At 34.4% G+C, this 23,914-nt stretch overlaps 1 protein-coding gene across 1 annotated transcript in view; it reads left to right on the top strand.

The window, feature by feature from the left end:
- Positions 1-23,914, top strand: part of ITFG1 (integrin alpha FG-GAP repeat containing 1) — a 204,988-nt gene that overhangs the window by 1,711 nt on the left and 179,363 nt on the right. The window contains exons 2-6 of the mRNA XM_006207867.3: positions 180-252; positions 5,594-5,739; positions 6,767-6,824; positions 8,683-8,757; positions 21,542-21,636. Coding sequence (XP_006207929.2) covers positions 180-252; positions 5,594-5,739; positions 6,767-6,824; positions 8,683-8,757; positions 21,542-21,636 — 447 coding nt within the window. The remainder of the gene's footprint in view (positions 1-179; positions 253-5,593; positions 5,740-6,766; positions 6,825-8,682; positions 8,758-21,541; positions 21,637-23,914) is intronic.

The raw sequence follows: 23,914 nt of genomic DNA, 5'->3' as shown, positions 1-23,914 counted from the left end.
TGAGTTTGTGATATACTATTAGGAATCCCCATCATTAGTCTAAAAGGACTGACCTTGACATAGCTAACAAACTAGAGTAAAATAAAAGTTTTCTTGTTGAGAGCAGTGCCCAGAAATCTTCTTGTAACCGCTTGTAACCATTGGGAAACATTTTTCTAATATGTATTCGCTTCTTTTAGGAAATGATTTAATCGTCTTTTTGGCAGACCAGAACGCACCCTATTTTAAACCCAAAGTAGAAGTATCCTTGAAGTAAGTACAAATGTATTTGTTTCTATACAACCGTCATTAGTATAATAATGGATATACAATAACTAATTGAATTGTCTTTGAAATCAATTTTACTCTAATGTGATGTGATACAAAACCACTAGTCATGAGGTATGAGTAGCAAGTGATTTGTTAGGAAAATCAGTGAGCATACCAAAGTTCAAAAATGATTTACTTTAAAAAATAAATAATTTTGACTGGATTCAGTTCTCTTCCTTCATTAACAACCTCCAGTCCCTTGCAATCAGATATGCTTTCTCGAATGTCTTGGGAATTGTCCCTCATGCTGAGTGTTCCTGCGGGAGCAGCTCATTCATAGACTCATCGTGTCAACTGTGTGTTTTGTGGGTGGTGCGAGGGAGAAGTTTGCACTGGGGTCAATGACCTCTGTTCTAATTTTTTTGTTTATTGACTAATGTAGTGACTCACAGGTGACTAATAGGTTGATTTGGAGGAAATTCAAATCAAGCTGAATTTTTCAGATGTTCAAATAATAGTTCTATGTGTTTTTTTTTTAATATGATTTGCATTGCATAAAACACAGTGACCCTCAGTGAGCCAATACAGTTTTGAAACTACGAGAAGCAAGGATTGATTGCTGTTTGGTTCAGTGAGGAAGAGATGAGTCAGCACAGGCTAAAGTGGCAGCTTCTAGAAAGTCATGGAACTTGAGCTTGACCTTAAGATAAGTAAAATTTAAGTGAGGGCTTTCAAGTTTGGGAACACAGTGTTAACAAGAGATGGCAGTAGAAACAGAATGTTGTGAAGAGGAGATGGAAAGATTTGCCTGGCAGAAGTGGAAGGTATACTTTGGAGAGTTATGGACCAGAAAGATGGGATCAAGTCAGACTAGGAACCTTCATAAATATCAGAAAGAATTGAACTAATTCCCGTGAGAAGTGGGGAATGATTGCAAGTCCTTGTTTAAAGGAGAGGTGATGAAAATGGTATTTTAAATTGATGTGATTTACTTGTTAACCCTGTGCAGGAAGAATTGGTGTGTAGAAAGATTAGCCATTACTTAGGAAACTGTTTTAAAAACTTAAGAAGTCCCCATATGGGCTAATTAATGCATGCTCTGATTCTACAATATTTAACTTAAACTCAGACATATGTAAAAAAAAAATTTGCCTTCAGTTAGAACATTGATATATGGAGGGAAAAGTTATAAATGGATAAACAGGAGTGGATCCCTCTTGAGGAATGTTCTGAGGTAACTGGATGTCAGCATGCTTGGAGTAGGAAGAGAAGTTGATAAATATTACATACAAGAAATGAATTGCCTAGAAGTGATTTTTCATGGAAGATTAAAAGTTAAGGAATCTATAGGATGTTAAGGACTTGATTCCCTGAATTTGTTTTTTTTTTTTATCCTCATTTCCTTTTCTTTCATATAATGTTGTTTTATATACTTCTAAAATTTAGGAACTCTTGCATTTTATTTTATTTATTTAGTATGTTTTTCAAAAAAAATAACTGTCCTTCACCATTTTCTTCCCTCACTCCTCTATTCCCTTCTCAAATGCAACCTCTTTTAATACTTCTGACTGTTTTCTTCTGGTGTTTGTTTCTATATTTTAAAATAAATTTTAACACTAAAGTTTCTTGAGTTATCATCTTTATCTCTTGGATTTGTTGTAGTTGTTGTTGTTAGCATAAACAGAGATTTAGCATCTTCAAATGATCTCCATCTCCATATAGTTACATATTGTGTTTTTAGCTAGGTCAGTAATCATTGTATACATTCTAGCCATGCAGATTATGTGTACGATATTCCATTTCTCTAGTTTTTCCTTCCTAGAGTAAATTATTATTTTTTTAAAAATAAATTGCATCATGTTCTTGGTACATATTCTTAATTTCTCCGCAGACATTCCACCATATCTGCCATATACCTTTTGTGCATTCCCCCCCCCCCCCACTGAGTCCTCTGCACTCCTCCCCGATCTGAATTCATTCTCTAGGGCTTCTGCAAAGGTATTATTTGGAGACTTTCCCTTTGTTAGTCTTCGTTTGAGCCCTATTTCTTGCATCCTGTGGCATTTTGTTCTTCGCTTCTTCATTTACTTCACTGGAGTGTATCTTTCAGGAAATTCCTGAGAAAGGGTGCATGAGTATGTCCTTCCATTTCCAAAACCTTCTTCTGTTCACTCTTTGATTGGTCTGTAGTCTTCTAGCTTCATGGGTTGCTCTTTTAAAATCCAGTGCTGGTTTTTTTTTCCCCAAAATCCTTCAAATATGACTTATTTTATTTTTAATTTTGGAAGCTAGGATCTCTTCTTTACCATTTTTCTCTGAAATTTCATAATGTATTTTAGAGTAGATTATTTTTCATTTATTACTCTGGGCATTAGGTGGGCCCCTTCAATCTGGAGGCTTCTATCCTTGAGGACTTTTTGAAATGTTCTTATATTATTTCTTTGATTATTATTATTTTTTATTCTGTATCTCAGGAATTCCTATGAGTTGGTTATTGGACTGCTTGAATCCATCCTTTATTTCTTTACTTTATCTGTGGTTTTTTTTTTCCCTTTTGTGTCCCCCCCCCACCAGAAGTTTTCTCAGTTTTATCTTAAGCTTTCTATTGAAATTTTTTACGTTAGCTGTCATATTTTTTATCTTTAAGAAGTTTTTTTTGTTCTCGTATTGTTTTCTCTTGACATGCTGTTCTTTTTTTTTTTTTAATGGATATATTTCCTTCTCTTATATCTTCAAGTGTAGCTTTGAAATTTTCTTTTGTTCTCTCCACTCTTTCTGTTTCCTTCAGGTTCTTTATTGCTATTTGTTTTGGCTTTCTTTAATATTTGTGGTTTTCTCCAAAAGGCAGGTGTCTACTTACTATACAATATTAAGAATAAGGTACTAAAGCACTAATTGGAAACTGCATGGTGGGACTCTTACCCTAATGATGTGTTCCTGGCAGATGGCATCCTAGGAATTTGGCAGGGATTGGGGCAAGGGCCAAACTGTTCCTTTTATAGGCTATTAACTCCTTGTTTTTAGCTTAAGGCCAAAGTCTTACCCTCTCCTGTAACTTAAATTTAATGCCTGAAACTTCCCACAGATAAACTACTTGATTGAACAAGAGGGAGAAAGGACCTTCACTCACAATACAGATTTTTGATTTAATCTGTTTTCAGCCTTGTGCCTCACTTTTGTCTATTTCTGATGACTCCAAATTCGGAGACTTTCAGAGATTCTTCAGGGCATAAAGCTTCTTGATCCTTTTTCTCCAAGCATTTTAGCTTACACAGCTGACCCTGGAACAACATGAGTCTAAACTGCACAGGTACACTTCTACACAGATTTTTTTCACTAAATACATACAGCAGTACTACACCATCTGCAGTTGGTTGCACTGTGAATGCAGAACTGCAGATATGGAGGGCCAGCTCTAACGTTATACGCAGATTTTTACTGCATGATGGGTCGGCACCCCCAATCCCATGCATTCTTCATGGATCAACTGTAAGTTTCCATGCCATGCTAAGTCAGTTAGCATCCCTCCATTTGTTATATCCTTTCATCATCTTTTTGTCTTTGAGGGTTATACTTTCTAAAAAACAAATAAAAATTCCACATCATTTTAGTCGGTTCTGTGAAAGAAGAGGTAAATACATGTGTAAATCTGATATCTTTAAAACTTCTACTTCCTATTTTTATAACCATTTGGAAGCTGGGCAGTTTTAGAAATAAAATCTGGTTAAGTACCCATCTAACCCTTTGTAGTATGTTACTCTCTGTTTCAGGGTACTTTTGGCCACCAAATCATGAGTGTATTTGGACAAGTATTACAAGTATGTGCAGTGTGTGTGACTGTACATGCGAACATATGTACACATCAGTGATATACACGGTAGATGCAGCTTGCTTAGCAGCATGTGTGGTTGCTGTATCTTTATTTTTAAAGACGAGATATGGTTCATGGGAAAGTTAAAGTATTGTTAGAATTCTTTGAGGAAACTGGCATTACAACGGGCCAACACAACTGAATTTGAATTTCAGCTATTCCATTTAACTAGCTGTTTAATACTGGAAACAGCTTAATCACTCCAAACATTCAGTTTCCTATCTGTTGTCATGGAGATTAAATTAGTAGATAATAGCTATTAAGTACTTCATGTAGTATCTGACACATAATAAATAGCTGCATTAAAATAAAGCTATTATTATATTGTTTTTCTTAATCTTATCCTTTTCAGTATTTTCCTCATCTTCACTTTAATTAAAACCTATTTTATATATGTTTTTATATTGATACCATTTAGAAAATAATTGTCCATAGACTGGAAACGTACTGTCTTACTATTTGCCCTTAAGTAGAATTAAATGTAAATTGAATTTAAGGCCTACTTGTTGGTTGGGTCACTCAGACAACATTATGACAAGACTCCAGAATGTTTTGTTAAGTTTTCAAGTGTAATATAAATAATTTTAAAATGGTTCTATTATTAAAAATGTAAAATTAGGTATGTATGTTTTGATAGTGTATTGCCAGGATTGGTAAAAAAAGAACTTATTTTTCACTGTGAATCTTGAAAGGCTTTTAGAAATATAATGATTATTTAGTCTTCACTGTAGATTTCAAATCTGCATTAAAATCCAAAATTAAGTATTTCATAAATGATATCTTTGAATGTATAAAATGACAGTGATAGGCCTCACTGCTTTAGCAGTTGATAATGAACCTCCATTTGTTATAAACACCATCATATGTCCTGATCTCTTTAAGAAAAAAACTAGGTAAAAAGACTAAGCTAGTGCTTAAATGTAAAACTGAGCTTCTTCCTAGTAAAGATTTCATATTTTTCTTGTTTCCTGAGACTCTCTGCATTCATCCTGAAATCTTTAGTAGACGAAAAAGGCCTACATATGTGAAGAATTATAAGATATCAAAGAAAAGAATGAAATTAATCAGTTCTGTGAGAAATAGACTCGTAGACATAGAATACAGACTTGTAGTTGCCAAGGGGGTGGGGGGTGGGAAGACATAGACTGGGATTTCAAAATTGTAGAATAGATAAACAAGATTATACTGTATAGCACAGGGAAATATATACAAGATCTTATGGTAGCTCACAAAGAAAGGAATGTGGCAATGAATATATATATGTTCATGTATAGTGGAAAAATTGTGCTTTACACTGGAATTTGACACAACATTGTAAAATGATTATAAATCAATAAAAATGTTAAAAAAAAGAAATTAATCAGTTCTGTGAATGTTTAAATTTTACATTGAAAATACTTTCGTACGGTACAAATATAGAGGCCACTTTTCTTTTGTAACTCTATTGCTTCTTAAGTTGTTTGTTTCTTTCAGGAATTACAGTACATTGATAACAAGCGTAGTCCCGGGGGATTATGATGGAGATTCACAAATGGATGTCCTTCTGACATATCTTCCCAAAAATCATGCCAGCGGTGAATTAGGAGCCGTTATCTGCTGGGGACAAAATCAAACATTAGGTGAATTTGCTTTAAGAGTTCTTAATATTTAATACTGGATATTAAAGGAAAAATGTGCCTGATATTCTTGAAAAGTCTATTTTCTGATTTTTCTTTTTCCACCTGGAAGTGGTCTGGGGTCAGTTCTAGACACAAAGTCTGTGCTTGTTAGCTTAAGGAAGAGGGAGATTTATTAAATGGTTTTTATGACTTATAGAGTTACTGGGATAGCTAAAGAATAGACACTAGGTTGAACTTTCAGGAACAGTCTTCAAAACCTTCAAAGAAGCTACTGCTTTTTTACTATCAGAAAGTGGCAAGTTGCACAACAGCCGCTAGAATGACTCATGCTCACCAGCAGAATGGGTGCCCTGTACCCTGCCTCTTGATGCTCACAATTCAGTGATCAGACACTGAGACAGAAATGGCAGAAACACAGCCTTCACCTCATTCCTGCCTTCCAAAACTCATAGTGTATCTGATTGGCAAGACTTACATTTCATTTAGAATCTTGATGCAAGGATATCTGAGAAATGCTATTTTTGGTTTCTAGTCTCTCCAGTATAGGAAAGCACAAAAAGATTAAAGGTTGAGAGTCAGTCTGCCATATCCACCCACAAATCTTCAAGTCTTCTTTGAAAAGCCAATTAATTATACTTAAATGGACAGCCTCGTTCATGGAGCCAGATTTCAAGGGCAGGTGAAGGGGAGGAGGATATGGACATTTTAGAGTCAAGTAGTTTTGCATATATTGGCTTCTTTACACCAAAACCTTGTCAACTGCTGCAGTGCTAAATTGTATTTAAAGAAGACTCATCTAGGAGATTTTCAGCTTGAAGCCTCAAAAGGGAGTTACTGTAATGATGGTCTTCACTGTACCAATATTTTATCTTTACATATTTGATGTTCATTTAAGTTATAGTGTCTCACTAATGGTAACGGTTGAAATTAATTAGAGATTAATTTTGAGAAGAATATTTTCCCCTAAGTACAGATATCAAAAATAATATAAAGTGCCTGTTCATTTATGTATTTTCTTCTTTTAAAGATCCTAGCAATATGACTGTACTCAATAGGACTTTTCAAGATGAACCACTAATTATGGAGTAAGTATGTGCTTGCTTCTCTTTGAATGATTTCAAACTTACAAACATAAAATAAAATTTCTCACATAAGAAACTACTTTGCTAAGTAGTATTGACTCTAATTCATTCTCGCTTGGAAGCCGATGGGAGCCTGTACTCTTGACTATATGATATTTATTTGTCGTGATAGAAGATAGAGAAAAATGAAATTCGTTTTTTTGGAAGAAGAAAGAAATTTGTGTTTTGGGTTTTCTTTCAGTAGCTTTAAATGTATCCATTATGGATCTGTGTTGGTTCTAGCTATGTCATTACTTAACTGAGATAACTGGGTTAAGACTGTTGGTACTTGGCTGACAGATATAAAGGGTATAGGATTTCCTCCAGGGACTTAGGAAGATTTCTATATTAAGGAGAAACTTTGCCCTTTTTTACAACTCTTCCTTAGTGTTATCATTTATCTGCTCAAAATAGACTCATGTATCAGAATACAGTGACTCCAAATTCCTGTCAGAATGACCTAGGTACCATTTTGGAGACTAAACAACATACAGCCACATTCTTGTTTCCACTGCTGCCTTTTGTAGAGTTATTAAAGTCATAGTTATACATCAGTAGGTCAGTACTATTAGAAGTCTGAACTCTGAATCCATGCGTTAATATTTTTAAAGGTGCTCAGCTTGATTTCTTTCATAATTGGGTATTTTTTCATTGTTTTTACAATATTCAGTGGTTGTTATAAATTTTTATACCAGCTAGGAATTACTTTTGTGGGTAATTTCTCCTAACCCCATCTAACTGAATAAGGAGGGTCATGATTGTGAAATAAGGGTCTCGTAATCATTCAGAAATAAGCTGGGCTATGCAGACGTTACAGACAGTACCAAAATTTCACAACAAAAGTTTCTTTCTTGCTCATACAACATGTCTACTGTGGGTCAGTGATAGGCTCTGCTCGTTGTCATCACTCAGAGTGTCTTAGAGGCCCCATCATCTGTGTAACTGTGATGCAGGAAAAACAGATGTGGGGCATGAGGAGGGCCATGTCCCAGGTCTTGGTTGAGCCCCTGGAACATACCCCGCCAGGTGTGGGTCCTTGGCTTTGCACAGGAAAGAATTCAAATGCGAGCCACCATTGAGTAAAGGCAGATTTATTTAGAGAGATACACACTGCATAGAGTGTAAGGCAAGAGAAGGGCAAGGAAAGAGGTGTGGGAATTGGGTGCTCAGGTTAAAGTAAAAGTAGGTACACACTCCAAAGACAGAGTGCAGGCTCCAAAGAGGAGGGAGGGGAAAAGGCTGCTAGGCGTGGTGTTGCCAGTTTTTGTGGGCTTGGTAGCTTCACACGCCTACAAGTGGGACCATTCCAGCTGCCCTGGGGAAGGGGCTGGGATCCCCAGGAATTGGGCCACCAGCCATTCTTTGGCCTTTTGCAGTTAGCCTGGGGGCTGTCATGGCACCTGTGGGCATGTTGTTTATCACCCTGTTACAAAGAGCATATAATGAAGCTCAAGGTCTACTAGAAGTCAAACCTCCCACCAGCTTAATCCTCAAGGCCAACTGGGAGTTGAATCTTCCATCATTTTGGTGTTAAATTGCTGTCATTCCTTGAGTGGCTGTGCCCTGCCCTCTTCCATCCTGTCTCAACTGGACCATCTGAAACTCGTTCTTCTCATTGTGAAGAGGGCTAGAAGGTCCAGAAACAAAAATTAAACGCTTTGACCTCTAAGAGACACACGTAACTTCTGACATTCTGTTGACTATAGCAGATACTGTTATGTATCTACCACGCGTCCCCAAAGTTTGTTTGTTTTTTTAAACTAAATTAAAAGTGAGAATTTAATAGAATAGCTGCTTAGTGTTTTTAATATTTTCTTTTCAGCTTCAATGGTGACTTAATTCCTGATATATTTGGTATCACAAATGAATCCAACCAGCCACAGATACTGTTAGGAGGGTGAGTAAAAATTATTATAACCGTGTAACTTACTGTACATATTGCTGCTGGAGGGACTGTATATCTATGTGAACTGATTGCTTTAACTACTGGGGAAAAAAAAAAACCAGCTCATTGGAAATCCTTATCCATTTTTAAAAAGACTTTTAAAAGGGCATTTGGTTAACACATAAGGTTTCTCAAACAGTTTGTATTTGATCAGCAACTGGTTTCTGCATAGAGACAGCTTAATCCTTTTGTCCCTCTGGAAATGAGAGATAACAAACTTTACAAGTCTCCATTTAAATTTAAATGGTAGCTCATTAGATGTTTTTTTAGAAATGGAAAGATTTCATTTAAGTAGTATTGGTAGCTACAGTCTTGATTGGATTCTCCACCTTAGTCATGTTAACTGCCAGACATTTATTGATAAGCCTTGTTCCTTCTTTCTTTTATTTGTTTAGTGAGCAATTAATAATTGCCTAAAAATGTAAATACTCCTTCTCTAAGCTCTGGAAACTTTTCCATGTGTACTCTATCCTTGGCCAATATGTGTGCTAGAACTATAATCCAAAAATGCCATTCTTAGGGAAAACTGCCTGGAATCTTACAATTCAAAAATCTCCATCATAATTTCTTTATATTTGAATAGAACTGCCCTCCTAACACAAGAACTCATGATAGCAAGATTCCTTTCAAGAGATACCATCAACTTGGCTAATTTTTTTCTCTATTTGATACGGTAAACATTTAGTTCAAGAGTACAGAACACATTTATTTACTTTTTACTTTCCAGCAAGTGCAGAGAACCACCTTTATTAATCTGTCTTCCATGGTGCTATAAATCTAATGAATTTTCCTTCTGTGTTTTGAAGAAGTAGTGTATTTTTATGCTTAGTTTCTGAAATGGGATTCACAGGCAAAGATGAAAAATTGTCAAACATTAAGCTGTTCTGAGCAGAAACTGTCATATTTCCTATCACTTTCTCTTAAAGTTTTCGATAAAGAACATGAGTGTTTTTATGCTAGTCATAGTGACCTTTGAAAGACTTATTATCTTTCATCTTTAATGATAATCTTTAAATGAGAAACCTATTTTTGCCTCAACTTTGAAAAATGTCTGCAAGAGAAAAACATTTGCTTTGCCTTTGTGAACAAGTCTAGAAGGAACTGAGTGTGGGTGGAGTCAGAGGAAAGCACAGGCCACTCCTACCACAACAAGCCCTGCTTGTTTACCTTGGGCTGGGACTGTTCTGGCCCTGTCCTTTCCTTTCTTCTCCTCAAAGGTAGACTAAGAATGTGATTGTGATTAGGATTGGAATGGTTACTTCTGGCCTGGTTTATTTCATTTTCCTGACCTCCATTTTAGTGAAAGAAATACTTGGAATGTCTTCAGTATGATGTGGTTTGACCTTTAGAAATATAAACTTATGAAATAGCTATTGAGCATAATTGGAAAAGTAAAATTTCCAATATCTTTATGGATTTCCTACTTAACCTACAAGAAAACTATTTAGAATGTCATTTGATAATGCCATAGTTTATTTGTTCTCAATTCTGTGTTAGTTTTTTTCTCTGATGCTTCTTGAAAACTATAGCTTTTAAAACTTATTCTGCCTAAAGATACGTTCACTTTCATTTTCTATACATTATACTCCGGTATACTTCAGTTTACTGTAGTAATAACCCTGCTATTTTATGGTATTTCTCATTTAAACCTAAGTTACAAATTAAACAATAGTGGCTAACCATATTATAGGTAACAAGTTTATGTCCAAGATTGCCCTGACCAATTTTTAAAATGAAGTTATATCCATTGCCTGAAAAGAATTTCTGTCAGGAGCTCTGTTAGGATGACTGTAACCTATCAGTATCATGATTCTGACAACAAAAGGCTGAATATGTCCCTATGAGAGCAAGCATTAATATGTTACTAAAATGAGAAAAATATATTTAGCCATATCAGTTTTATAATTTACAGACATATTTACGGTGCACAAGTGGAAAAACCATCAGCATTGACACTTTGGACTCTTCACATGACCTCTGATTGGCAGCGCAATCTTCTCAATCAAGAAATCTAACCTACTTTTTGCAACTTAAATACTGTGCTTTATAGATATGCCAGACCCAAGATTATCTTAAATTTGATTAAATTTGGCTAGCACCTTAATTTTATGGGAAATTTCGCAGTGATCTTTAAATAGAGTGCTAAATGCTCCCATGGGATTTTGCTGGAAAGCCCATGGCTGTCACTGACTCAGCGCAGACATGGAAACAGGAGATTGCCCTCAGGAAAAACTAGCATGATCAGTTTGGCTGGAGTAAGGATGCAGATGCTCAGCCTAAGCCTGCAACAGTAATAGGTAGAAGAACCCGTTTTAGTTGATACAGTGGGGGGGTTATCTGACAGGGACAGGACAGATGCTAAATCTGCTGAGGTGTGGGAGGTAATTGAAGTGTGTTAAATGTTTAAAGGTGAGGCTTCAGTTTGCGCCTCAACCTCACTTTATAATAACTTGAAATAATGTAATAATGTGCCACATTGCTTAGAAATAACACCTAGCTATTAAGTGTTAGAGCAGCTTTGGCGGTGATGTGAGGTTATCGTTAACGAGCATTTTCTATAAAAGGGTATCTGAAACTGATATTGCAAAAGTGTTCAGAATACTGTTTTCAGTCTTGAAGTGAAAACACTTGTTCCTATAATTTTAATCAAAGCCACATGTTATGCTGGTTTGTTCAGATTTTGTATGATTCATATACTGAGTTCAAACACAGTTTCTGGGTCAGGCCCAAGTTGTGTACTGGGAATATTAATATAGGTATGTGGCAGACAAATACCTTTGCCGTTCTCTGTTTACTTCACAAGTGATTGCATGGATATTCCGAATGTAATATTAATGGCACTGAAAGCAGCCATTTTAACTGTTACTTATGTGGGTGGATATTTTTCCTCCATTACCAGAAAAAAATGTATCTTCTATTTAAATATAGTTATTTATTCTCAGTCTAGAAGGGATATATCCCTATTTTCCCACATAACCTTCTGTTTTTTCACATTATAACCAATGATTGATTTATTAAATTACCCTTCATTTTTACTGCTGATTTTGTTTATTTGGTGGTACATTACAGAAAATATTGCAAATATTTATCTTAATGAAATAATATACTATTAAATGTGTTGTTTAGAAAAATATGAAAATTATGAGATTTATAACACAAAAGAAAATCAGATAATCATCAAGGCACCTTATAACTTGATAATCAGCATTAGTGCTCATAATCTTAACAGAAAAAGGTGGCTTTGAGATGATTCACATTTTCTTAGAATTCCCCTAGCAACCTCCTCCCTTTCTCACCTTATACACCATTTGTATTTTGAATGTTATTTAGAGGAATCTATTATGACTTGAGAAATAAGTTTTTTTTAACTGGTATTTCCACAGAAATAATGTATCAGATTTCTAACTTTCCTCTGTTCCTAAAGAAACTTGCTATTAGATATAAATTCATTTATTCACCTGTTGTTTCTCACCTAAACCTTTTTCTTTTCAAAATTAAGCCACAGAAATGGTGAAAAGTGTTAGATGACTTACAGTTATATATACTGTGATTATTTCAAGTGGCATGTTACTCAAGGATCCATAATTTTATTTCCTGGAATCTCATTGGAAGCTTTTGAGGGGTCAATTAAATGACCCCCAATTCCCTGGTGATTTATCATACTGCTTTGTTTTATATTCTGGTTGGCAGTGTTGTAAGTGAATTTTTTATTGCTTCTAAGTGAATTTAAGACGTTATTTGCAAAATTTACTCACTTTGCTTTTAGTTAAATCTTACCATTTTTAAATATGTATTCTAGTAGTAACCATTCAGAAAGATACCAGCTTCTTTTGAGAAAAGCATAGTTTTATAGTTTCTGTGCAAATAAATTTGAGAGTAATATTTCACAATGAATACTGATGATATTTAAACATGTTTTAAATTCACCATATTTCTATTAGCATATATCAAAATTTTGTTTCTTTCTTTGAGGGAAAACCATTTTGTTTTATTTCATTACTATTTGCATGTGTATTGAAAAAGTCCATTTTAAAATAAGCATAGCATACCACTGAACTATGCACTTAAAAATGGTTCAGATGGTACATTTATATTACTTATATTTTACCACAATAAAAAAATTCAGAAAAACAAACAAGCACAGTTAGAAAAGATATGTATGGAGTAAGATTGGTATATATTATCATTTCAATTTAGGGTAAAATGAATCAAAATAAGATTGGTATATATTATCATTTCAATTTAGAGTAAAATGAATCAAAATAATTTCTGAAAATACAGGATTAGTCCCCTTTCATTAGATTACTATTGCATTTTTTTAAGTGTGCATGCTGTTGAAAACGCCCTACCAATACTTGATTTTTAACGGTCTGGAGGTGAGGCTCTGCGCTGCAGTTCCCGAGTCAGTGTGGGGGCCGTGTGTCTCCTCAGTTTGCTGCTCCTCTGCTCCGCCCACCTGCCCCAGGGCCAGCACTGCTGGGGATGTCGCTCAGGTCACTGTGCATCCCCTCTGGAGGTAGGAATGTTTGGACAAAGTAAGGCTAAGCCTGAAAGAAATCTCCACATTTTCTCTTATGAGCAGAAGATGTTCTTTCCGAGAGGTCCTTAAGATTCATCTGGTTCATCCCACATCTTTGAATTTGAGTAGAGGCCCATGAGTGAGTGACTGTCCCATCAGGTGTTTACCAGGCAGCTTTCCTCTCCAGCAGGGATTCTTTGCCTCTCTTCTCCCTCCTGTATCCTGCTCCTCACCGTGTCCCTCCACAAGAGATGTGCCCACAGGGTCGCACAGCCTCTCATCCTCTGTGAGGCTCGGGGTTGGACAGGGAAGGATGAGAAGAAAGAGAATCTTAAACGAACCTATTTGCCTTTTTACATATCCGCTTAGCAACTCTGGGGTTGGCAGTCACTATCAGTTGTGTCATATTTTTCTCACAACAGATAGTATGCAGCTAAAGAGGCTCTAACCCGAGGAGGTGGCTTACTGAGGCCAATTCAGAGGTGAAGTGAACACATTAAGCTCGCAACATATTAAAAAAATGGTAGAACTGGGATTTGTTTCTTGATCTTCCAAGTTCTAAAGCCTGTGCTCTTGCCTTCAGCTCCGTGCAGCCATTACCATTGTTGAGGTCACACAGGGCCCTTGGCCGTGCTCCCACATGGTTAGCTTCCTCATAGCACAGTGGTTGGTTTCCAAGAAGGAGCAGTCCAAGAGGTGTAGACTGAGGCTGCTGCAGGTCTCTTTAAGGCCCAGTCCTGGCAGTTAAGCGGCATCATTTCTGCTATTGGTCAAAATAGATCAACAAACTAGCTAAGATTCTAGGGAATTTGAGGATTATGGATGCTACCTGTTGATGTGGGCACAGCTTAACTGAAATATAACAGAGTATGTGGGATGGGAGATAATGTGGCCATCTTTGGAAATACAACATAGTATGCTGTGTTTATTTACTTTACCCTAAGTAAAGACTTGCAAAAGAATATGCAAACACAGATCATTTAAGCAAATCACCTTCTAGATCCTTAGGTTTCATGGGTACTCCTACCTAAAATCAATGTGTCTGAGAATGTACCTGTTTTCGCTGTAACTTTCTCCTTCTTCAAATAAGAATGCCATATTCCTTACCTTTCCTAAATCTCACTTATGATACATTTCCCGGAGAGTAAAAACCCATAGAACACCAAACACCAAACTGATAAAATTTCCAGTTTTTCTTAATACCTGTTTCTCTTCCAATGAAGCTTGGCGACAAAAAGTATTTTTGTCCACATTAAGGTGCTCTGAATTCAGGTGTGCTGGATGAGGTTGTGAGAGTAATGACAGTTTTTGTTTCAATGACTTGCCTCCTCCATTCCCTGCCTATTGTTGAAGAATCTGTAATTATTAAGCAAGGGTCCTGGGAGATCATAGTAAAGAGCATCCGTAAGAAACACCAAATTCAACAAAGCAGACCTTCCAGCTATTCTTAGTACTCTATCCCTAAGACACATACTTAAATGGAAAGATGCTTTTCACACTGATGCAGTTTTGGATCTTGACAATGATTATTTCAGATGTGACTGGAATGTTCTCTAGGACTACCAAACTCAGAGATTTAACTTTTACATACTTTCTTTTATATTTGGTATGCATTTTTCTGTAATGTAGCTAAAACCTATTTTATTAGATCACATCAACAAAATTACATTTAGCGGGGAGGGTATAGCTTAAGTAGTAGAGCACATGCTTAGCAAGCATGAGGTCCTGGGTTCAATCCCCAGTACCTCCTCTAAGAATAAATAAGTAAATAAACCTAATTACTGCCCCCTACAAAAAAGAAAATTACATTTAAAGTCAAGCACCTTATTTTGTCTTACAAAATGTTTACTGTTTTCTTTCTCCTATTAATAGAAGGTAAATTTACTTGCTCTTGAGTCAGATAATTTTTGTAGTATATACCTTTCTTGTTTATTAAAGTCATGGGGAAAATTTGTTATGTCTAAAGATATAAGAAAGAAATTGTGTTATTTCTCATTTGTATAATCTACTTTTATTTAATTACTCCAAAAGCCAGATTCCAGAATTCAATATTCATGTACATTTAGTGCACTATTATATCTTTTATCATACTTACTGTATTATAAGTTATTTTAGCTGTACTTTGCATTGCTTTAAATTCACTGAAGATAAACAGCATGTTGCTTTACTATCTTATTTTTATAACCTATTTTATAAAAATAGATAAATCAGTTTTATCAAGATTACATTATTTTAATCTTGACTGCTTTTCATAATCTGTCATATGATATATGATCTGTACTTTTCTCAACAGTTTTTGTATTTCTTGGAACATATTAATACACTTATTTGAATTGAAAAAATGAGGTCAGACTCTGACAGAAAATAACTTTCATTTGGAGATTGATTTGACAGTAAGGATTAGCTTTGCTAATTGGATTACATGGCAAATATTTTCTATAAATTGAGTGAGTCAACTCAGCAGCTCTAAATTTTTTAAAAATTATTATTACTATGGAAAAATTTAAACGTTTACAAGGGTAGAGAGAAGAGGACAGTGAATTTGCATGTAATACACTGGTCATCTAGCTACAATTATCAACTCTTGGCCAGTCTTATTCCATTCACAACTTTTTCTTCATTTCTCTTTCTCACTCCCTCCCCAGACAGTTTTAATCTATAGATATTTAAATATATATCTCTAAAACACAAGAATGTTTTAAAAATACATAATTATAATGTATTTATCATACCTAAAAATTAAGAATAATTTCTTAATTACTATTAGGAAGCAAGATTTATTAACGTTAATATCTATAAAGATAAAGAGAGGGAGTATCTTTATGTGGAATCCTGTCTCATCCTAGCAATGTCATTTATTCTAAGGATAAATAAACTGATATATTTTAAAGCTCCATTCATCTCTTTAAACAATGCAATTCCAATAAAATTTTAAAGTTATCAAAGTATATAAATGTGTTTTCATCAGTTGTACAATAATAGTTAAAATAAGTCAACCTCAAAGACAAAAAAAAAAAAAATTTTTTTTAAACACCTGGGTACATAAAACTAATTTAAAGACTACTCAATTTATATACCAATTTGTAGGGATATATTTCTTTGGAGACGTGTGATAGAGTGAACAGTAAAAAGACTTCAGATATGAAAACATTTTACATCATGATAAAGTTCTGTAAGAGAAGTGAAATAAAAGTACGAGTTCAAAGATAAAGGGAAGAAGAGGTTTTTTATGTAGTTTGTTGTGTGGATGATGGTGGATAACAATCAGTGTTATATCTATATTCCACTGGATACATTTTTAAGAGTGATGATTTTATTTTAAAATATCGATCCTAGTAGATTTTAAGATGACATATTTTAAAGCTATTTAAGATGACAAAAACATTAGATTACTTTCTTAGAAATGAACTTAAATGTGTTAAGGGACATACAGTTTGTTTTTTTTTTAATTCTTTTTAGAGCTTATCTGAGCAAAATTGTTTCAACACCACTGGACTAGGCAGCTTGGAGCAGCATCCTAGATTCTTCATCATGCTAAACCCATCTCCTAGTAACTACTTTTACCCGATATCTTACATAATAATTCAGTATTGTCTGATCATTGAAAAGTGAGTGGATTAGCAGTCATTTCAAAGAGCAGTTACCATAGGCAACTAAAAGCTACAGTTGACATCAATTACATTTAAATTCATCCTTTGATAAATGCTATTCTTTGATATTAAGGGTGATGATTCCCACAAATTAGAACACCTTGACATAATTATATTTCCTGTGGGGTGAAAAACCAGTAATTGGAATTTTCTACAGAGATCAAGAAATGTCAACAAATAGACTCAACATGGCTCAGAACTGTCCACTTTTTCATCTCTGCTCTTTCTTCCTTTGTCATCAGAGAAGTTTTTATCTGTGATCTTGGCCTCCAAATGGAGTTGAGCACATACATGAGAATTTAATTGTTTACATAGGTATAGTAGCTTAAAAAATATGATGTCTATTTCTTAGTGTAAAACTACGATGTGTACAAAAAACATCATTAAAGAAAGGAGGAGAAATGAATTTTATTTTTAACTATTAAATTTTTTTAAAATTTAGTTTATATTAAACAACTGTGTATTCATCTAGTTTTCAGTCAGTTTTTCCCCTCTCCCCCCCACCTTTGGTAAGCATCAGAATGGTAGATAGACACTGGATATGAAATAAACTATAAGGATTAGCTAACTACCTCTTAAGAAATGTTAAAGTAAAATGTCATTGTATACAGCAACAAGTGTAAAGCTTAAAATACTGTGAAGAACTTGAAGTTTTATTTGAAATGCTTAAGAAAGCAAGATTACAGTTAATATTTTGTTAAGAGTTGGAAACTCAAATGTCTGATGGGGCCCAGAAGGAAAGCAAAGTTACTGAGCACTTTGGGAAGCCTGGCACTTCAGCTGCCTGCAGACACTAGTTCTGTCTGAAAAGGGCTAGTTGGTTGCCAGACCTTCTTATATTTCAAGAGAAGCTGGAAATAACAGATTTTTATGTGAGATCTGATTTTTAATTTGTTTTACTTGTGAATTGAAATTTTTTTAAACAATATATGGGTCAAATAAAACATATCTTTATGCTGAATTTGGCCCATAGCCTGCCACTTTATGACTTTTGCTTTATAACCTTTCTAGATTCATCATATGAAATGTACATTCTATTAAATAGTTCCTAGGACAAAATGTCATCCATTAATTGAGGTTTTCTAAAATTCTAGCTATAGCTTATTTCAAAACAAACTATAAAAAATTCTATGGGGAATGAGATCAGTCACTGCTCAGGTAGTATTTAAAAAGAGATCAGCTGTGTAAAAGCTTGTGTTCTTTAATTCGCTTTTGGCCTATAAGAGAACATTAGAAAACTATTCTGAAATGACTGTGAAACTTGTCTTAGAATCTCTATCCCAAGTCTGACTATTTAGTAAGCAGTTAAAAATACTTTAATGCTTAGAATTTAAAGAACTGATGAATAAATGGCATATCTTAAAAAGAAGTGAATCAGCCATTATTAAATTGTATTTAATTGGAATTATTTTAAGCATTTCTAACCTTGTGTGCTATGAAACAAAAACATGACTTGAATGCTTGGCATTGAATTATCTGAACAACAAATGCTAAATATAATTATAATGTATGTTAATATTTTCTTATTCTCATAACTTTATGTTATGGGGTTTTGGATAAAATAATAAAATCATGTTGTATAAATACTGCTTGGTTTTGTTTTCACTGTCTTGTTTTATAAATGAGGCCCAGAGTGTGGAAGATGGTTACTGGGAAGAAGTCACTGTTTGTCGAACATGGACCCTTTGTGTAGAGAAAATTTTCTCCTGTTGGATGCTTATGCTTTTTCCCAGATTCCTCCTGCTAAGAACAGATTAGTCAATTGCTTCTCTCTGCTGTCCAAACACTTCAAAACCAAATTTACAGATGAACCTTGTGTGCTAGCTAGTCAACTGGATGCTGTGTTGACAATTAAGTTGGACTTAATCAGCCTTTAATTGCTCTTTGGAGATGACATATCTATGCTTCCATGTTGGGCTACAACAGTACTGTAGAAAAAAAGAATAGCAAAATCTAATTAGAAGTAGAGAAGAATGGGAGATGCTGCTTGAGACTATGATTCAGTCCAGTCATGCAGTCCAATCAGTATGTGCTGACCGGACTGAAATTCCATTCAGCCAGTATTTGGGAGTCAGGTCCTGGTTGTGTGTAGTAGAATCAAATATCTATGAGTCAGGGTATCTAGAGGAGCTTACACTCTCAGAGATGCTTCCTCATGGAACTTTAGCAAACCAAAGTGCTATTAATAGCAAAGTGTAATAGGAAAATAGTAAGAGAATAGGCCTTTTCGAGGAAGCTAATTAGAGTAGGACCTTAATAAATGGGAATGCCTTTGACACTGGAGTGTTCTTCACTTACGAAGAATTGTGGGCAAATGACTTTATTTAAACTTGCTCTTCTTTCTATAGTTCTTAGTAGTCTACCAGTGTGACCTTTCTGATTTTGACAAATGTCCTATCGTTATATTAGATGTTAACAGTAACAAAGTAAATGAAGGGTATATGAAAACTTTGTACTGTTGGGGTTTTTTATGAGATAAAATTAACACTATTAAAATTAACCATATTATATGTACAATTTAGTGACATTTAGAACATTTACAATATTATGCAACGATCACCTGCTTCCAGTAGCTTTTCATTTCTCCAAAAGGAAACCCTGTCCCCATTAGGCAGTTTCTCTTCCTTGCCCTGCTCCTCCCAGCACATGGTTACCACTAATCTGCTTTCGGTCTCTGAGATTTTCCTATTATGGGTATTTCATATAAATGAAATCATATAGGATGCGGCCATTTGAGTCTGGCTTCTTTCATATAACATGTTTTGAAGTTTCATCCATATTGTACCATGTATCAGTATTCCATTTCTTTTTATGTCTGAATAATATTTCCATTGTATGAATGTATGACATTTTGTTTATCCATTCATCCATTGGTGGATATTTGAGTTATTTCCACTTTTGGACTATCATAAATAGTGCCGCTAAGAGCGTTCATATATCAGTATTTGTTCGGATACCTGTTTTTCAATTCTTATGGATGACTTGTTTTTCAGTTCTTATTCGTGTATATATCTAGCTATAGAAATGCAGGGTCGTATGTAATTCAGTGTTTAACTTTTGGAAGAACTGCCAAACTGTTTTCCACAGCTGTTGCATGTTTTATATTCCCACCAGCAATATATGAGAGTTCCTGTTTCTTTTAGCTCTTTGATCCATCTGAGTTAATTTTTGGTATATGGTATGAGGTAGTGGTCTAAATTCATTCTTCTGAGTGGCTCAGAACGTTGAAATTAATATTTATAAAAGGTAATCATTATTCTCCACAATCTGGGGAATAATACCCATGATAATATTAAACTTTTAACTTAAATAAAAAAAATTGAATACGTAAATATAAGAGCTAAAACTATAAACTCTTAGAAGAAAGCATAAGGGTAAATTTTTATGACTTTGAATTTGGAAATGGATTCTTAGACCTGATACCAAAAAGACCAAGCAATACAAGAAAAATTAGATGAAGTGGATTCATCAAATTAAAAACTTTTATACAGCACAGGAAACTGTCAAGAAACTGACAAGACAATGTACAGAATAGGAGAAAATACTGGCAAATCATACATCCGATAAAGAACTAGGATCCAGTCTAGATAAAGAACTCTTACATCTCCAAGCAATAAGTAACCCAATTTAAAAACAGGCAAACAATTTGAATTTTCATTTTTCTCAAGATACACAAATGGCCAATAAATATATGAAGACATGCTCAACCTCATCAGACATCAGGAAAATGCAAATCAAAACCACAATATACTATATCACACCCTCCATGACAGCTATAATAAAACAAAGGGATAGTAGTAAGTGTTCACAAAGAAATGGAGATATTGGAACCCTCATGCATTGCTAGTGAGAATGTAGGATGATAAAGCCACTTGGGAAAACAGTTTAACAGTTCCTCAGAACTTTAAATACAGAGTTACCATGTGACCCAGCAATTATACTCCTAGGTATATACCCAAAAGAATTGAGAACATATGTATATGTCTGCATAAAAAACTTGTACATGAAAATTAGTAGGAGTATTATTTATAATAGCCAAGAGTGGAAAAAGCCAAATGTCCATCAACAGATGAACAGATAAACAAAAAGTATAGCCATACAATTAAATATTATTCAGGCATTAAAAAGACTGAAGTACTGACACATGGTATAACATGGATGAACCTGGAAGTAGTATTCCAAGTGAAAGAAATCAGGTACAAAAAAGACCACATATTATATGATTCCATTTATATGAACTGTCCAGAATAGGGAAATCCATAGAGACACAAAGCAAATTAGTGTTTGCTAGAGGCTTGAGGGGGGGAAGAATGAGAAGTTACTAATGAATACAGAGGTTTGTTTTTTTTTTTTTTGAGGTGATGAAAATGTTGTGAAATTAGATAGTGGTGATGGTTGCTCACTGTGAAGATACTAAAAACCACTAAATTGTATACTCTTAAAAGAATGTGAAATATTTCAAGAATAAATAAATTTTTAAAATATCTTGCATGCAGAGATTTTTATTTAAAATAGTGCTCATTTGATGTTTACCTTAAGAAAAAAAATTATTTTTCTTTTTTTTTAGGAATTTAACATGGCATCCTGCCTTGACCACTAAGAGTAAAATGCGAATTCCACATTCTCATGCATTCATTGATCTGACTGAAGATTTTACAGCAGGTGAGTTGCACATAAATGTAAAGTATTTCTTTTGCACTGCTAAAGAATGATAAGATTTTATTTACTTTTCTCTTAGTAATCATTTGCTATTGACTTGAAAGTTAAAACCAAAAGGTTAGAAGGCTATAAGAATCAGTGATATCAGATACACGTAAAAAATACTGGATATAATAAGTATGTCTTTAGTTGTTGTATTTGCGGTTTGTTAATTACATCAAAATTTGGATTCTCCACTTACCAGGAATTCATGATAATTTAGACACATGTTGCCTGATGTTTCTTTCTCTTTCCATTTAAAAATTATTATGTAATAAATGCTGTAAATTTAATTAAAAGAAAAATACTTAGCTCATGTGTTAAACACCTTCAGACTTTAAACAATTTTTGTCATGAAAAAGTTTAAACACAGAAGAATAGAATGTGATGTACAAACTTTTAGTCATCTCCTAGCTTCAGTGATAATCAACATATGGCCAATCTTCTTTCATCTCTTTAACTACCCAGGAGCCCCTCCAAAGGAAATTATCATTTATAAATATTTCAATCTGTATCTCTAAATGATACAGACTTTTTTTTTTTAACAACCACAAGGTCATTTTCAAACATAAAAAACTTACTCACTATTCAGAATGCCCCAGTTCTCTCCTAAATGTTTTTATCATTTTATCAAATCAGGAGCTAAACAAGGTAAGTACTTACATAGAAAAAACATCTCTGTTGTACAACTTCTCAGAGTCTTGGATTTTGCTGATTCTATCCCCATGGTGTGAACATGTGACTGTGTCCCCTGTATTTCCTCTAAACCAGTGATTAGAGTTGGGGCCTTGATCAGAATCACACTCTTTTCTTTTTTTTTTTTTTTTGATCAGGAATACTTACCAGGTGTTGTTTTTTTCCAGCTCATTAGAAGGCACATAATTAGGTTCTTTATTTTGTGATGTTAAGATTGATCAGTAGCGTCAGTTTTCTTCAGCATGAACCGTTCATTATAATGCTCTCCTAATGGTTTTAACAGCTATTGATGATCCATGTCAGGTCTGTTATTTCAATAGGAGTTACAAAATCATGGTACCCTATATCTGCCACTCCTCAGCATGCACTATTATTTGGGTTTTCTATTAATAAATTAAAAAAAAAGAAACTTCTGTTATCTCTTCAGTCACCTGAAATACAGTTGAGATAGGTTAAATGCTTAAGTTTTCTTCCTTCCTATGTTTTCCTTTTTTTTTTTTAATTTGATAAAATACACATAACATAAAATGGACCATCTTAACCATTTTTAAGTGTACAGTTCAGTACAGTACAGTAATATCAAATACATTCAAAATATTGACCTACCATCCAACTCTTTTCATCTTGTAAAACTGCAACTCTATACCCATTAAATACTAACTCCTTATTCAGCCTTTTCCCCCAGCTTCTGGCAACCACTATTTTGCTTTCTTTCTCTGTTTTTGACTGCTCTAAATGCTTCCAATAAGTGATACTGTATTTGTTATTATGTGACTGGCTTATTTCACTTAGCATAATGTCCTTGAGGTTCATCCATGTTAAAGCATATGTCAGAATTTTCTTCCTTTTTAAAGCTGAATATTCCATTATATATAAACCACATTTTGCTTAGCTTCCCCATTTTAGCTATTGTGAATAATGCTGCTATGAACATGGGTTTACAACGATCTCTTAGAGATCCTCCTTTCAGTTGTTTTGAGTATATGCCCAGAAGTGGAATTACCGGATCATATAGTAATTCGGTTTTTAATTTTTTATTTTGCATTCCCACCAGCAGTGTACAAGGGTTCCAATTACTCCACATACTTGCCAACATTTGTTACTTTCTGGTGTTTGTTTTTTTTTTATAATAGCCATTCTAATAGATATAGTGTGGTGTCTCATTGACGTTTCAATTTGCATTCTTCCTAGTGCTTACTGATGTTGAGCAGTTTTTCATGTCATTATTGTCCATTAGCATATCTTTTTTGGAGAAATGACTTTTCATGTCCTTTGCCTATTACTTAATTTCATTGTTTCTTTGGTATTGTTTTTAGTTACTCACTATTGAGAATATTTTTCCCTCATCAGATACATGATATTCAAATATTTTCTCTCATTCTGTGGGATAACCTTTTTATTTTGTTAGTACTGTCTTTGGATGCAGAAAATACTTTAATTCCATGATGTCCAATTTTTCTGTTTCTGGCTCCCTGTGCCTTTGGTGTCCTATCTGAGAAATCATTGCCAGATCCATTGTCATGAAGCTCTTGCCCTTTATCTTCTC

The sequence above is a fragment of the Vicugna pacos genome, chromosome 9 (genome assembly GCF_048564905.1).
Source record: "Vicugna pacos chromosome 9, VicPac4, whole genome shotgun sequence".
Classification (NCBI taxonomy): Eukaryota; Metazoa; Chordata; class Mammalia; order Artiodactyla; family Camelidae; genus Vicugna; species Vicugna pacos.
The sequence above is the reverse complement of the archived record's forward strand: the minus strand, read 5'-3'. Positions and strand labels throughout refer to the sequence as shown.